We start from the raw sequence: 17,360 nt of genomic DNA, 5'->3' as shown, positions 1-17,360 counted from the left end.
TACAAATCATAATGGGAGAGAAATGAATGTATAGATGCCATAAAGCCATGTTTCTTCCTAAGATTGAAATCAGTACAAATGTAAACATGGTGTTTTTCTCTGAGGTTCAGAGCTGTGTATTTTCTCTATCATTTTAATTATCTTTCAGGCAAGTCCTTTGAAAATTATACCAACAATTTTTTTTCTTTAAAAGAATCAAACAACTTCCCTATCCCCACATCCCCATGTTCTGTCTCACTCCCCCAACTCCTTTGCTGTCATCACTGGGCCTTCTGCTTGTACTTGAATGTATAAAGCAGCCCCAGATTTCAGCAAACATGGTAGTGCTCCTCCAAAAGCTGGCCCCTATCCAAGAAAAGAAAAGGGAAGAAGCACGGAGGGCCATTATTGACTGGAATCAGGCATCACCAGAAGCCCAGCTTGTGTTTCATATGCAGGCAGATAAGTTTTCACTGGCTTGGGAGATGGGATGAACTATTTCACAAACACCACTGTGCTTGAATTTCTGGAAGCCACCCAGGCCAGGAATACATCCCTAAAGGAGAAGAGAAAAGAAAAAGAAAAAAACCCAGATTACATTACAAAATTCTCTTAAATTTTACCATAAATGATTAAGAACCCAAGTAATTCCCCAACAGTATGAGTCCCAATGAATATGCCAAAGAGATGCAAAGAATAGGTATAAAGTTAGAATCAGAGTAAGATAGCGCCATTTCTATGACCATTCTGCCATAACAATTGAGGATTGAGACACAAAATTAGGCTTGATGATTTGTGAAATACACAGTTCATCCTTTGTACTTCTACTTACCTTATATAGAAGTACTTTGTACTTCTACTTACTATAAGCTAGTACAAATTTACTTTATTAAACTTATATCAAAGCTAAAATAGTAGGAGTTTAAGGACTGTGATATGTACTGATATTCTCATTCTGAACTGGCTTGTGCATGAGTTCATTAGGTAGCCATTTTACTGGAAACTGAAACTCTTGATATTTGTTTCAACTCTGGTACAGTGGGGAAAAAAAATACTAGCTGTGAAGTCAAACTGTTCAAATTTCCCCTGTGCAAATGGATATTAATGTGTTACCTATATAAATAGACCTGAAGACATTTTTTAAATCTTATAAATCAATAATCCTTAACAACATATGGAAAGATAGGCTGGAAAATCACCTATATTTAAGGTAAGCCTAGTGTGCCATCTGTAAATAGTCTGATCCTGAAATAATGTAGTTTAAAATCCAGGGCCTTGAAAACTCAACCACTGACGTGAACCAGGTCAAATAAGCCTTGTGATTTCTTCCCTAAGAAGTAAAAAAGACCTGAATAGCTATTAAACTCACCTGCAATGCTTCACTACACACTCATTGCTGCAGTATTCATTGTCCCAGTCCTTACTCACAACTGGAGGATTCTCACAACCTGACCTCACACATCGGGGCTGAGGGGAAAGTGTCACAGGAGACCCAGTCACTAGTTCAACATCCATCTGAGAAGGAGATTCAACCTATAAAAGAAAGACAGTCTTAATAAAACTAATTCCACCTTAGAATTGGTTACAAGCTCTTTTTGCTAGAGGCCTAAGGATCTGGGCATTAGTCTTACCTTTGCCATTTAAATGTTCAAATAATATTTATTGCAATAATAACATTGCAACAGTTTATCTTATAAACAAAACATATGTCCTAGGAATTAAAATTCCCAAGTGGTTTTTCTTACTCCTAGGATGTACATCCCTTTTAGAGTTGGCTTTATAACCTATTCTAGTTCAAAGGGAAGAGTAGGAAATCACTTAAAGTAAAATACGCAATTCCTCAACTACCTAAAATGAGATATGTATGTTCTTTAAAAAGAGGAAGTTATACATTAAATTTATTCTTGATAGTGTTTCTAAATTGAGCAACAATGTGCTAAGTAATTTATTGTTTCAACATCTAGTAACAGTGCAAAGATCATTGGTTATTAGGTCATAGGACCTGTTTTCTATTTCATCATGCATACTATATGACCTGTACCTAAAGTTCCCAATTTATAAAATGAGGCAACTGCATTAGCTAACTTCTGAGATCCTGTCAAGTTCTAGGTCTATGTTCTTATACTAACTAATGTGCCCCAATTGGGACATGGGAAAATTAGAATACAAAATCCTGGAGAAGAGAAAGCATCAATATTGCACAAATTACTAAGTATAGTACCTTTCAACTTACTGAATAACAGCTCTAAAAGGTCTCCTTGAGACCTGGTACATTCCAAGGGAAGTATCTCACCTCAGGTACAACATCTGTGATCATCTCAATTGGCTCAGGAGAAGGTGCCTCCACTGCATGGGACTCAGGACTGGTGGTAATCGGCTGTTCAGGGCTACTTTCCAGGGCAGGTGGGACTGAGGCAGGCTGAATATGCAATGTAGGTGGAGGAACAATCTTGATCTGCAGAGGAGGTGGCTGTTGAAGACTAAGACGAACTTTTTGCTGTGGGGGCTGCTGCATGGCCTGGAGTGGGGGAGGCTGCTGCAGGATGGTTACTTGTTGCTGACTGGGTGGTTGAGGCATCTGTTGCAGTGGAGGGGGCTGCAGTCGAGGTGGAGGCAACTGCATAGAAGCAGCTGCTGCCGCTGCTGCCTGCAACACAGATCGGGTAACAATCTTGGCTTGTTGGCTCTGATCAATGGTAGATGTGCTGGTAGCTGCCTGAATTTGGCTTAACTGAAGCCCTTGGGAAGTCACCATTGTGGCTGGGATGACTGTAACCATGCCCCCTTGGGACATGGCAATAGAAGAAGTCAACTGGCTAGATGTCAACGTCTGTTTGGATATAATGATCTTGGTGATGCTGGTCTGGGCCCCTGTCCCCCCAGATGTCTGACTTGTCACATAGGATGAGAGAGTAGATTTAACCACAATGGAAGAAGACAGGGAAGGGGGCTCTGTTGATGCTGGTGCTGGTGAGGCTGGCACAACAACTGTTGCAGCAGGAGATGGGGGAGGAGTCTGCTGTGGTGTCACTGGATCCAATTCCACTGTCTCCACAGCAGTCTAGAAGGATAAAGTAAAACCAATAAATATAATCACATATCCTTATTACTCACCATAAGGACTAAGAAAGGTATAAAAGAAATCAAAGAAGTGAATTCTTCCTATTAATAAGCTGCTAGAAGAAATTGAACAGGATTAGGGCTAAAGCTTTTCTGGCAATCTCATTTAGTAAAGCAGAAATAAAGTACTTATGGGTCTCCAGAAGGTTAATAATAGGTATAGTTGTAAATTGTATAACTATGGGGCCATAATTTATTAGGCTTACCTGACACACCTGATTGGCTTTATAAGCTGCCAAAGCCTTCAAATATTCCTTTTTGGCAGCTTCAGTTTTCCTTTTATACACCTGCAAGTAAAGAGGACATGCTGATCAACAAGAAATTTGGGGGAATATGGGCATAATAACATTTTATATTTACAGACTGCTTCACTAATTTTTTTTCTTAATCCAATTGAACCTAAAAATGGAAAAGTTAAGTGCATTTTCTATATTCATAGTAAATTGGTGTTCAAGCTTCCCAATTATTAAATACCAATTTTACATGTAGGAGAAACTGGCAAAGAAAAGCTAAATAACTGTCCCAATTGTTTATAGGGCTAAGCACAGACATAAAGCCTTAAGTCTTTATTACACATTACACAAGTAAGGATTAGGGATTAGAAAGTAATGGACAGAAAAGGAAAAAGTGGGGAGTTGGGGAAGGGGATGTTTCTCAAGAATGCAACAAATCAAGTGTCAGATGATATGGGATGAGGAAGGATGTGGTAAAGCAATCCTTCCTTGGATTTGGCACATCCAGTTCCATCAAACTCTTTGCCTTTCTTCAGCATGAGGTTTTTTGGTCATCTGGGTTGCCCAGCTTTTCCCGGTAATGTTTTTTAGACAAATGGATTTCACATGAATAACTTCAATTTATATTATAGTTCACATGATTTTTGATTCAAATTTTAGCCTCACTAATCACTACTTCCTAGATCTGCAATTCTGAGTAAGTTATTTCACATCTCTGGGTGTGAAATCTTTTTCCTACACAAAATGGTTCAATCACTACTAACCCCATAGGGTTATAAGGATGAAATGAAAATTTACATTTAAAAAAGCCAGTTATTATGTCTGGTAAAAATTTTAGGTGAAGAATAAGAGTGAACTCAGAGTTGACACTCAATAAATGTTTGACATAAATATGGAATAGATAAATGTCAATTTTCTTTTCCACTAAAAAATTTTATTAACTTGTATCATCAACTACTAACTCTTGTTTTTTTACACCCCCTTACCTGTTTTTGCTCTTCTCCAAGACTGTCCCACATGGAGGCCACAATTTTTGATACCTCCCCAAAAGTAGCATTGGGATTCTGTCCCTTGATGGCTGCCTGTGTGTCACGGAAGAACAAGGCATATGCTGATACTGGTTTTTGGGGTTCATTGGGATCTTTCTTCTTCTTTTTCTTTGGAGTCTTCTGCTTTTTGCTTGACTCTACCACAACTGTCTTCTGACTAGGGAGCTGCAGAAAGGAAGGGGAAAGAGAAACACTGTGCCTTAGGAGGTTAAAATAAAAAATGTCCACATGGACATTTTCTAAAATTCTTCAAAATAAAAGCAAATATAAAGCACACACTGAACCAGAGTATCATAACAAGAAGAATGGGAGAACATTAATTGCAAAGAAAGGGCTTTGTATCCAGAAAACAGAAAAGAAGGCCAAAAAAGAATGGAGGAAAATAACTGGGTGTGTATATATATATTACACTTGGCCATTGTACTTGGATAAAATGAGAGTAGCAGTTCTGCCAAGGGATATCTCACCCGCCGGAAATCCTCAACGTCATCCTCATGAAGGGAGCTAGTAGGTGAAGGGGTAGTTGAAAGCCGATCCTCAGGTGACTGGGCAGATGGGAGGATAGTGCCACCCCCTAAACTCAAGCCAAGCTGAGAACTCAGCTCTGACTGGTCAATAGTGGTCAGCTGACTGTGCCCCATCAAACCAGATGACACATCTGTCATTGGGACATCGATTGTGACAGGTGGGTTGGCACTATACTGAGTCCCTATAGAGTGGTCCAAGTCCTGAGAGGTAGATGAAGATAAATTTAGACATTAAATTCTCCAAGTCCCACCCTCATTCCCAGATTCATGACATGGTTATTGTAACCACATGGGCACTTCCTTTTTATAATCTAATTTCCTTCTGGGGAACAACCTTTGACATCACCTTAAACTGTAAGATAACAACAAGAAGAAAAAATTTTGGTTGAGCATTGTACAAGAAACAATTTTCACTCTGATTTTTTTGGCTAAAGTCTGTATCTGGACATTCAGTCATGTTATAAGCACAACTGCAGAGATGAGCACTGGCTTGTCAGAGAGTTCCTGTTACTCAACTAACCTCTGCTTAAAGCAATTTCCAACTAACATTTATAGTAACAATGACACAAAAAAGAAAATACATAATCAGCAAAAAGAATAAAGTATGGCTTTATAAATTTAACAAAATAAAACAATGGTAATGTTGACAAAGCCCTGGAAAACCTGATCAATGATTTTGGCTTAATGGGAAGCCAAGGATTTTTCTCTAACCATATATATCAGGGGTCCTCAAACTACGGCCCAAAGGCCAGATGCAGCAGCTGAGGATGTTTATTCCCTTCACCCAGGGCTATGAAGTTTATTTAAAGGCCCACAAAACAAAGTTTTTGTTTTTACTATAGTCCGGCCCTCCAATAGTCTGAGGGACAGTGAACTGGCCCCCTATTTAAAAAGTTTAGGACCCCTGATATAATAAACAATACTAATCCTTAACTTCTGCAATGCACAGAAGGCTTTAATATCAGCATAAGTTTTCACAGTAGGAACAGTGAAAGGAGCAGCTTAATATCACTGACATGTATAACATCTATTTAAAAGTAAAATTCTTCAACAGGTTCACCTCTCTGGAATTAACAAGCTTATTAAAATATATTAACAAATGGGGGCAGCTAGGTGGTGCAGTGGACAGAGCACCAAGCACTAGCCCTGAAGTCAGGAGGACCCGAGTTCAAATATGATCTCAGACACTTAACACCACCTAGCTACGTGACTTTGGGCAAGTCACTTAATCTCAATTGCCTCAGCAAAAAAAAAAAAAAAGCTAACAAATAATTTGTGTTGTTTTCAGAGGAATTAAAATAAGGAGACACAAAGTTACTTAAAGATCTAGAGACCATCATCAGAAACATAAAGTAAAGAGCCCTTCTGGCTTTTGCCTGACCCATTAACTTTGAAAATTGCGACTGGCATGAAGAGTCAGGAAGATAGATACTATCTGAAAACAGAACTACACTACATTTGAACCAAAGGGATGATAAGAGCCAAGACATTGCCTCCTCTCATTCTCTCATTTCCCACCCACTTCCCAAAAACACTTTTAAAGTAAATGCCAAAGTTGGTCAAAATGCTTTAAGATTCTGAATTATTTATATTTCAGGATACTATTTCATATTTGAAAAATGTAAAACATGTTTGCTAATGAAGTTGACTAAAGTAATAGACTCCTTTAGTCCAAAAGTCTCCTACTTTTTTGTTTTGTAGTAGACCTAGACTTTAATACCAAGATGATAAGTATCATGCAACTACATGAATAGCACCAAGACTATGCAGTTGTCTTCCTCAATTCACCCCATCTTAGGGGTAAGCTTCATAATGCTCTTGCCTCTTACCATGGCCAAGCCCCCACTCAGGAGCCCCCCGCCCTGTTCCATCAAGCCATGACTCATGGCCACAGGCATATCCAATGTCTGGACCCCATACTGGGCTGAAAAGCTGCCATCCTGTGAGGAGGTGGGGTCTCCCAGATCATCAAAGTGGCCGATCACATCAGAGACAGCCAATGAGGGGTCAGAGTCCAACGAAATAGGAGGGATCTCAAATTCCTCATCACCCAGACTTGGAGTATGGAATGTCTAGGGGAAAAAAAAAAGATGAGAATTAGTTGGAGTAAGAGAAACACACCATTGTTATAAGGAAGAGAACATGGCTTAGTGCTATTCTCAATATACTTCAGCCTGCAGTTCCGTATTTGTGATTATTCTCTTAAAATATATATATAGTTCTACCAAGAACATTCCCTCCTGCCTCATCATCAGAATCCTATCATCCATATAGCTGACTCAACTGTCATAAAAGTTTCTTTCTGATGAATTTGTTGCTTAGTCACTGCCAATTAATCAAAAAATGAAACAGAGACTGGATCACTGAAGTTTTACTCATTCAAATGAGACACAGCCAACAGCAAGTGGGGGAAAAATGTGCCTCTTATAAAAGTCACTGGATGGACAGACAGACACAGACATACACAGACACACACGCACACACACCTCTCCCCAACTCATTTTATGAGATACAAACGAAAGAGGAGTTTTTGCAGCTGCTTACATTTGATAAAAAAGAAATGTGTTAAAACACAGTTGATAATACAATAAAATAAATATATATCACTCATAACATGAAATAAAATATAGAAAGTCCTTGAAAGAAAAAATTAAAGAAAGCTAGGTGATTTAAACTATCCCTGTGGTTCTTTTCATTGTAATTAATGCTGAGATTATATTTACCAAATGTTGAATCAGAACAATTATAAAGAGATACTACCAACCTTAAGGGTAATTTGTTCAGGGAATGACAAAGATAAAAATAACAAGGGGAAGGATGTCAGATGGTGCTGGTATAATACAACGTTTCCACCTCTCCTCACCTTCCCTTCCAGCACCTTCATGTGAGATTTCCTCACAATTCTTTAAAACCTCTTTTATTTTGTTCCTAGTCTTGCAAACTCACTGTCATTTGGTGACCCCAAGTGTTTTTGTTTCACCTTTGAGTTCTGGCGAAGATATCAATGAAAACTTTGGCCATCCTTATCTCATTTTTTTCTTTAAACAGTCCCAGTAAGATGCAACAATAATGTGTCAACAATAATAGCATTCTTATGTTTTATACTAGGTTTATGTTGCATGAAAAGGACCTGTGACCTGAACAGGGGCCAAGATGGACTGGATTTTTAATTTGTGCCTTTCCTATCTTCCACTATGTTTCTTTCTTCATAAACATATTGGACAATATAGCCTTTAGCTCACTTATATTTTTTTCATGCCACCCAGGACAGTGTTCATGAAAATACTTCCTGATCTCTCATAGGGATTGGTTGACAAAAGTGGTATTAAGAATCCTGGCATTCAGAGAGTTAAGAGGATCTAACTCAGTGAAGTGTGTAGCACTTTTTGTATAACCTGTCAGAGAAGCACATGAGGATCTCATTTTCTTCTTGAATGGGCTCCTGAAACTTATTCCTGTTGTCTGGATGAACTGCACAGAGTTCTATGCCCTGAATTAAACAATCTCTGGCTTGAACCAGGTGGTCAGTGTGAGCAGAATATGTCAGAAGGTGCAGAGTGTTAGGGTTCCAATTTGGGTCTTATAAAGCCAGTTTAGCAAGACCCTCTGGTGCTGCTGGAGCATTTCCTCTTGAAACTTTATCAGCAGCTTCTATTATGGTACTTCTTTCTCCTGGGAAGAACAAGGTTTCCACTATCAGTTACATCTCCTCTAAATATGGCCAGAAATTGGGTTATAACAGTTATGGGATCTTCACCAAATTTAGGAGTATCTTTTTCCCAAAGGGAGAAAAAGGATAGGCTGAAAGGGTTATGTTCTGTAATGGACTAGGGCTCCTCCTCTAGCCCAATAAACCTTTTCCACAAGAGGGAAAATGTCAATAGGCTGTTCTCCATTTGTAGTTGTTGTGGAAGAATAAGGCAGAAATGCAGAGGAAGGAGGATCAGGTAAGGCAAGTTAAAGAATGAAGCATCAGTTGCAAAATAAGGGGCTTAAATCAAGAGTTTCCTATCAATACCAGTAATTTATTTGGTCTATATGAGGTTTAGGAGATTGTTCAAGAAAAAAACCTTAACTTTCTAAGTATAATCAAGTTTAAAATATTAGCCCAAACAAATCATTCTAAATCCTGACATTTTCAGATCATGCCTTTACATAGTTTACAAGCTCTTTTCTTTGTCATCATTGGCTGGATGTAGAATTTATCCTTATCCCATAATGCAAGAAATTCACCCAAGAGGCAATCTTGTAAGAATGCTTGAGTCAGACTCCATATCTCCTTTTGGGATGCATCCCCAAAGAAGTTTTCCTCTCTGAAACCCTACTGCAAGAATTTCTCTGAGAACTCTCCTACTAGAAATTCCCAAAGCCCCCAGTTTGCCTCTGAGAAGTTCCAGTGAAGACATTTTTAATCTCTAACGTAGTAGGTCCTTTCCAATCAGGATATTTTCTTTTCTGTCCCTAAGGTAAAAATGTTCAATTACCCAGAGATTTATTTATAATATGATACTCCAATTCTTCTAAATAAGTAATGATAGATATCACTCCTTTACCTAAAAGAAGTGAAATTGTTTGCAACAGGACCTTTCTTCTGGCTTTTGAGGCTCTCCCATTCAAAAGGCACTATAGCTGTTTTGAAGGCTTGATTTAATGGTCTATGGCAATATTCAATGAAAACCCAAATCTTCCTTCTAATGATGACTAGTAGTCTTAAGAGTTAGGAGACCCTGTCTAAAGAGTCATGGAGTTCAGCTTCCTTTGGTCTCTGCCCCTTCAGTCTAGTCCTCCTGGTGTAATGGATATGGTAACCACAATCCCTTTATAGATCGGTTTTCCCTCAGTGGGTGCAGATACTTCAAATAGTCTAGTCAGTCATGGTGTCAACACAGGTCTAAAGACCCTAGAAGCCTTAATAGGGTTTAACTATTGAGGAGCCAATGGTTCAGTTTGATTCCTTGATCCTTGCTTTCTGCAATGGCTCAGTTCATCTGGTCATTTTATAGGTATAGCTGTCTCACGAGCTTTGGTTAGAAAGCTTGGTCTTTATTTATGGATCTAGATGAAGGCCATAGGTAGCCTTAACAGGTACTTTCTCCTGAGAGCCCAAAATGAAACAATTGGCAGTCCTCACTTTCAAGATTGCAATAATTGTGATGTGCTCAAAATCACCTCAGGGTAGATACTGCCAACCAGAGCCCCTAAGAACAATCAGTTCATAAATAGGAAGGCTTCTAAAGAGCTACAGGAATCCCTTTTCGGGTAACCAACAGGGTAAATCTTAGTCTTAGTGTTCAGTTTATAGCGAAGAGCTACAACCTATAAATGCTTTTATAGAGAGAGAGATTCAGAAACTGATTCCAAAAAGAAAGACAGGTTTAGATAATCAATAATTGGAAATTTGAAATCAATTTTACATTCAAAGCCCTATTTTGTGCTCAAAAATGTTAAAGAAAAAGTAAAAAGAGGAAGTTCTACCAAAACTTGGCTATCTTCCCAGAACTTGAGGTCAGCCAGAAAATATTCAACCAGTGGAAAGTGGAAGTGACAATGGCATTGTAAGATCAGCCTACAGAAAATAATTCAATTTGTACTGAAAAATTTGGTGTGTACTTTAACTTTTAAAGTTTGTTTTTTTTTTTTTTACTAGTTTCATTTTTACTAATTTAAAAGTTCACCTGGCTGCTCTAGAGCTGTTCCTAACTAAAATTATCTAAAACAGAAATACCTAATTTAATTTGGAAATGATTGCTAGTTCCTTTTTCAAGCCAATAAGGGATCTTTTTCAAAATGAAAGTAGAGACCATTAATTTAGAAATAAAAACAGACCTACTAACTGCAAGTTTGGAGAAGCTCAGATAATTTAGATGCAATGGGACTCCAGTCTCCTAGGGCCATCTTCCTTGCAGGAACCAGCAGAAAAAATAATCATCTCACTCACACTCCTTTGTGGGTCCCTCAGGAAAGACAGCCACAGGTCAACCTACTGGTGGCATTGCCAAAAGGTAAATGGCAAAATCCTATCCACACCAGAAGGAAACTGAGGCAAAGCTCTGAGCTAGATCAACTTATTAGGAAGCTCAATGGTCCTAAGCAATTGGAACCAAGACCTTCTTTGAAATCAAGGATCTCTACCCCAAATTTTTAGGTATCTTTTTGGGACTTTTAGGACCTTTGTAAGTCACTAAAAACAGAATAAGACTTATAAGTGGTCATTTTCAGGAGCAGGGAAACTCCTACAATTGGCTAAAGGCGATATCCATCAATCACTATTACTTTGTCAGTAGTATTTTAGAACTTTCCATAGGCTACAAGAACATTTATGACAAAAGAACAAGGAAATTGTGCTTTTCAAGCATAGTTCACTTATGGGTGGAGCAGGAAGGTTAGTAGTAATGCATCAACTTCTTAATATGATTATAAGTCCTTATAACAGACCTATAATAAAGTCTATCCTATAAAGCAAATAGAATATTATCAGTACCTAGTAAGCTAACTAAATTGTAACCCGCATGATTTCTCATTGTTACAGCATAAACTAAATCAAACTTAATTCTATTCTACTTAACTCACTAATGCAATCACTAATTCCCATTAAATCACAAGGGACTGAATAAATATTAAATTCAGTAGGCATATTAAAATTATTTTCATAACTGCTTACGCCAAGATGGTCCTTTATATTTTATTTCTATGGCCAATTAATTCAGTAGTAATTCTTCTAGCAGATCCACTAGTAGATGTAATTTTTTTCCAATTTCCAAGCCATGCCATTCCACTCATGGAGGTTCCCTAAGTAATGCTATTCAAACCTGCTCATGATAAGACAAGGTCTAACAAACCTAATCACATTGACCTTCTAGTAATTATTGTATGTGGAGTCACAAGGGTTATAGAAAGAACATAAGACTAGATATCTATAATTCATCTGAAAGTTTTGCATTTTTACATATAATTTTTTTTCTCTCTACTCTGCCCAAGGCCTGTAAGAAATCTAAACAATGAAGTTTACAGGTTAGAGAAAGTATTTTTAAAAGGCTCTGTGAGCCCTTTTGTCCCTTATCAACAGAAAGAACATTCAAACAAGAAAAATATTATTTAAAAAATTCTTTAAAACTAAGTAAAGCAATTCTATTTCTGAAAGCCATAAACCAGCTTGGGAATTTACAATTGCTAAAACTTATTCAAAACCAATTTGCATAAAATTCATTTGTGGATATTCAAACAAATTTGAAAAAAGTTCAATTCTTTGCCCTATTCTTTTCAATCATGTTCTTCTTTATTACTTCCAAGATAAAATTTAAAATATATCTTTTAGGACCATTATCTTTTCTTAGCCTTTTGTCATTGTTATCATTGGCACAAACCTAGAAATTCTAAAGCTCCAAATGTAGCTGTAGTTATCTATATTCTTTCACCTACTGTAAAACACATTCTAATCCCAAATAGAAATCCTTTCTCAAAGATCTACTAATTAAGAATAAAAGCATTCTATATCTTTATCACTTATGACAACACCCTTTGAAGATATTTTATCCTCATTTCATGGGAAGGGGAAGGTTTATTTAGCCAAAAAAGGCGTGCAACTGTAAGGACATGATTTTTTACATTAAATACGTAACTCTTAAACCAATAAGCAAGGAGACTAGTTTAAGAACTGATATGCCTTAAGTGCCTCACTTAGAAAGTAGAGACAAGTAATGGTCATAAATTCTGAGTAAAAATAAAAGCAAGGAAATTCTGTATATCTGGATTCCATTGGTAGGTTCAGAGATGTCAAGTGATTGGAATAAGATTCATTTGACTGTACCAAGGCCAAGGCCAAAGGACTTAGCAAATTCTTTTGAGAACTTCACCTTCTAATTTTCCCAAACACTAAGTAATTATCGCTATTTAAAAAAAAATACCCATAGAAGTACTTGACAATATTTATAACCTTTATAACCATATGGAACCATTTTACTAACAAATATCTCTAATAAGTGATAGTTCAAAAGCATAATTTCACAGCATTCAAATCAAAAGGAGCTAACTTCTTATTGATAGAAATGCTTTACATTATCATTATCACTCCACAAATTAACAAGCAATGGTTCCTAAAATCACAATGTGAAAAATTACAATACTAACATAAAACAATATTGGAGATTTAAAACATGAACATAAAACAAAACTTAGTGCCAGTCAAACAATATTAAACATCACTAGTCAATTACATATAAAATAAAAGCACTACATATAAAAGTCTTATAAAACTTGCCAGTGTTACACGCAATGTGACTTTTCAATCTTTGATTTATAAATCCAACAAACCTATGTCAACATATTTCCAATTAAAATTGAATAATCAATACATTCAAAGTTCATGAATTGCACAAGCCATTTGAAAATTCATTATAATACTCAATAAACAAAAGTTCATCTTTTTTTCCAGACCCAGAGCAAGATCACAATAATACTACAGTTTCATTAAATCATATTCCCATGTTTCAGAAAATGAGGGGAGGGGATGGAGAGAGAAGAGTGGGGAGGAAATGGGAAGTCCAGTCTGGATTCTAGGTAAATTAGCAAATGAAAAGAAATTCCCCATTAAAGGAAGAATCACTTATATTCTTTCATCCTTTTCAAATTCTAAGCTTCAGAATTTTTTTGTTTACTGTGCCATTTTGAACAATGGTATAGAAATTCCTGTTTTTTTCTGGTAGGGATGCCAATGGTATTTAAGGTGGAGAGTATAGGAAAGTATAACTGCTTTGAGTTAAGTTCGGTCTATGCCTTTTTAAAAGTTACGGCAACTTCAAATTTCTATCCTCAATCCCCAATTGAAGACAACTGCTTTAGCAGACCCAAATTATTCTAAAGAAAAAATGGCTTTCCTCAATATACAGCTACATGCTCATGAAAGAGTTGACTGAGACATTAATGGAAACCAGAATAACATATATTACATTGTAGAAACTGCTTTTCAATTTTTTTTCATTCTTCTGAGAACTTTAGCAGGAGGAAAAACCCCCAACAACAACAACTACTCTTATCATTCTATTGATTTTTACTTGCCATACTCCTAAAAGGTCAACAAAGAGTCAACAACAGGGGAAAAAAATGATAAATATAATTTAATTTTTAAAAGAAACAAAACTACAAAAAGTTTAGTGTTTGATCTTTTTTTTTAATCATATATATCAAAGTGAGTGAGTAGGCCTTAAGACCCAAAGCACCACGAAAAAGACAAATCAATTTGCATTTTATATAATCGGATTTCAGCAATATGAATGGAAACTAGTTGTAAAAATAAAAGAACATTAACAAGCTAATTTCATTTTTAAAAATGGAGATTCACTTTAATCTTCCAATATTATAATAAGAGATCAGCAGAATAAAAACTAAAATTAAAATTTTTAAATTGCAGAACATCCAAATTATTTTCTTTCACTGGAAATATGTTAATAAGATCAGAAAAACATTATTACTATGATAATCCTGATTATTACTATGATAAATCAGGATACAGAAATAATTTAAAACAAAAGATTCTTTCCTTACAATGTCAATTATAATAGCATCTTATTTGTAAAAATAGAAATTATTGACTACTCCTGTAATCATTCAGTGAAACTGTCCTAAAATAGTTATTCTCCCTAAAATGAGAGAGCCAAAGTTTGAAATGGCAGTGTACTTCCAATATAAAAAAAACCAAAAAGCTTCTAATCCCTTTATATGCTATGTATCTAACAACTTTTCTGGTTACAAGCTTATACTTATGATCAATGACAATCTGTACTATAACAAATGGTAAGGCCTTATGGGGCAGGTAACACATTGCAGACAGTTTTCCCTATGTAATAAGACTCCAACACTATCACAAACGACTGTTTTTCTCCCAAAGAAGTTTACTGTCTTTTTTACCCCAAAGTAGAAGAAGGGAAAGGAAAAACCATTTATTTATTTTATTTGAACCTCACAACAACCCTGAAAGGTATGTGCTGATATTATTCCCATTTTACAATTGAGAAAACTGAGGCAGATCAAAGTGATTTGCCCTGATCACAAAGCTAACAAATATCTTAAGTCAGATTTGAAGTAAAGTCTTCTTGACATTAGCCACTGTATCAGTGGTCAAAAAATCTGTAGAATGACTCTAAATGTAGCATTATAAAAACAGTTAATATGTATTCATGTGGCACCTAATTGTAGATAAGAACTATAAGATGCATTCATTAGAAGTGCATCTTGCATTTAAATGTGCAAGAAGGGTTGTCCATCTGTATCAGTGGAAAGAGTTTCCAAATTGGGAATTTCTACATAGAGGAACTCAAAAGTCTGGACAAGTTAATCTATCTAGTATCCTACTTTGAAGTCTTACTGTGGAAGGGAGGTGACCTTGGCTTAGGAAGGAACAAGTTCAAACAGAGATTAACAATAGACTATATGTCTGTTTTCTAAAGACAAATCAAGCCAATTTAGAATATTCTCTTACCAATAGTTGGCCAACAGATGATTAATTTTTTTAGACACTGAAATTCAGTAAGCCATGTACTACTAAGTTACAGAGGTTTTATGGATTTCCTGACTGGCACACGTGCATAAATAAAATCATGGGACCTCGAAGTACAAAAGTATTTAAAGATGAATGAGGCTAATAATCTGGAGTTCAGAACATATAAAGCTAAAGTGTAAAGGTACGAATCAAGGAGAAGATGAAGATGAGAAAACAGCCAGGAAGTAAAAAAGAACCGATCTAAACTTGTTAAAGGTCTGTTTTTGGGCTTCCTTTAAGATAGCAGACTAGATAACTAAGTATCATATTATTAAAGGTCTTTCCTACTTGTAGCCTTGGGATAAGGCTGAAGGTTTATAGGGAACCTCAGTAGGAAGGAACAGAAAGTAATAATCAATAGAAGAGTAAAAATCAAACAAACAGCTGCGCAGTTTCCAAAAGTAAGGTTAAGGCTAAGCATTAAAAGAAGCAACTGCAGCTAAGCAGCAAAGCCCATTTATAGATTGCAAACTCAGCCTAAATACATAGGATGGATTGGGATGTTTACTGCATTTAAAAAAAAAAAAAAAAAAAAAAAAAAAAAAACCTAGACCTTCTATTAAACATAGGAAATGAAAGGCTTTCTATCTTCTTTTGCTTATTTATAAAGTGATGACAAATATGTTTGCCACGATAATGGCACCTACTCCACGATTCAAAACACAGCCATCTCTTCTGCTTCACAAAATACTATTCTAACTATTATTAGGTCTAGCTATCACCTGGAGGGAACTGTGACCCAGAAAGGCAAAATAAATTATCACTGCCACAGCAGACAAACAGATGCTCAGTTCGAATTTGCTCAACTTTGAGAAGATTGTAAGCTCATATAGAATATGAAGACTATGTCATGTAATTTCTTTAAAATCATAAAACACACACATACACATACACACAAACCTCCCCCGCACAAAAAACAATCTAGCTCGAACTACTTCTTAGGAATAAGATCCCTTCATTATATTTTTCACCTCAATTCTCTCTACAAAACTTTCATCCTGATGCAAGCTACATCATTCTCCTGGTTCAGACTGTCTCTTACAAAAACTGTCAGTTCACTTTAATTATTTTTTTTTTTCAATTCGAAACAATTCTACTCCCCAAAGATTTTTTTTTTTTTTCTTTTTCTCGTCCAGCTTTTCCGGTCTCAGCTATCTCCTTGGTCCGCCCTTCTCGGCTCTGGTGGGCTGTCTGAAAGCACTTCCCCAGCCCCGGGTCCCACCCCTCCACCCCCAAGGGCCTTATGCCCTTCCACCCACGTTAGCAACTCTTGCTCACCTCGGCCCCCGACAGGAAGGGGTGCGAGGACCCTGTGATCGTCAGGTAATTGTCATTTCCTCCGGGAAACTGGAAACCAAAAGAAACCCGCGGGGATGTTAGGGGTGGGGGGGGGCCAGGGAGTCATCCTGGAGCGACGGATTCTGACTCTGACCCGACCCCCGCCGCCGCCTCCCCCGCTTCTCTTGCCCGTCGGCCGCTTCTCCGCCCAGGTCCCTTCCTCTGCTCCTCTCCCTCTTGCCTCTTTCTCTTTCTCTCTCTCTCTCTTTCTCTGTCTCTGTCTCTGTCTCTCTCTCTCCCTCCCGCCACCTTCGGGCTAAGGCTCCTACCTCCATCTTCAACACAACCGCTACCACCGCTTCAGCTCCCTCATAGCGCCCACCGCCCCCGCCGGAAACGGAATATCCGTCACTTCCGCCAACACTCGCGAATCCCTCTAGGGATTGGAGGGTTCTTTTGCGGAAGCAGTGAGGTGGAAGCAGGGAGCCAACAGACCGGAAATGATGAGTTGGGCAGCGCCCCCTTTGGCCGGAGACCAGAATGCCCGGTGGAGGCCTAAAGATTTCAAAAGAAGTGTCAAGTTACAGGCACACATTACAAGTCTGTTACTGAGGAGAGCAATAGAGACGTAATCTTGGGC

The 17,360-nt window shown here is 37.3% G+C and overlaps 1 protein-coding gene across 2 annotated transcripts; it reads right to left on the bottom strand.

Annotated features, from left to right (window-relative positions):
* Nucleotides 1-87: 87 nt before the first annotated feature.
* TOX4 (TOX high mobility group box family member 4) lies at nt 88-17,142 on the bottom strand. 2 transcript variants are annotated; one of them, XM_051980417.1, is made up of 9 exons: nt 17,050-17,142; nt 16,721-16,789; nt 6,738-6,980; nt 4,849-5,109; nt 4,319-4,546; nt 3,306-3,386; nt 2,273-3,040; nt 1,349-1,512; nt 88-535 (listed from the first exon to the last, which is right to left on the bottom strand). In XM_051980417.1, the coding sequence occupies exons 1-9, from the start codon at nt 17,053-17,055 to the stop codon at nt 475-477; spliced, it is 1,881 nt and encodes a 626-aa protein (XP_051836377.1). In that variant the 5' UTR covers nt 17,056-17,142; the 3' UTR covers nt 88-474. The 2 variants fall into 2 exon arrangements, with proteins under 2 accessions (XP_051836377.1, XP_051836378.1); XM_051980418.1 differs by lacking the exon at nt 16,721-16,789.
* Between the last annotated feature and the right edge of the window lie 218 nt (nt 17,143-17,360).

This window comes from Antechinus flavipes, chromosome 2 (genome assembly GCF_016432865.1).
Source record: "Antechinus flavipes isolate AdamAnt ecotype Samford, QLD, Australia chromosome 2, AdamAnt_v2, whole genome shotgun sequence".
NCBI lineage: Eukaryota > Metazoa > Chordata > Mammalia > Dasyuromorphia > Dasyuridae > Antechinus > Antechinus flavipes.
This window is presented reverse-complemented; position numbering and strand designations above follow the sequence as displayed.

Coding starts and splice junctions, on each gene's coding strand:
- TOX4 (XM_051980417.1), bottom strand. Junction 5,110..6,737: donor TGAGTGGGGGCTTGGCCATG/GTAAGAGGCAAG, acceptor TCTACCTCTCAG/GACTTGGACCACTCTATAGG. Junction 4,547..4,848: donor ACGTTGAGGATTTCCGGCGG/GTGAGATATCCC, acceptor TCCTTTCTGCAG/CTCCCTAGTCAGAAGACAGT.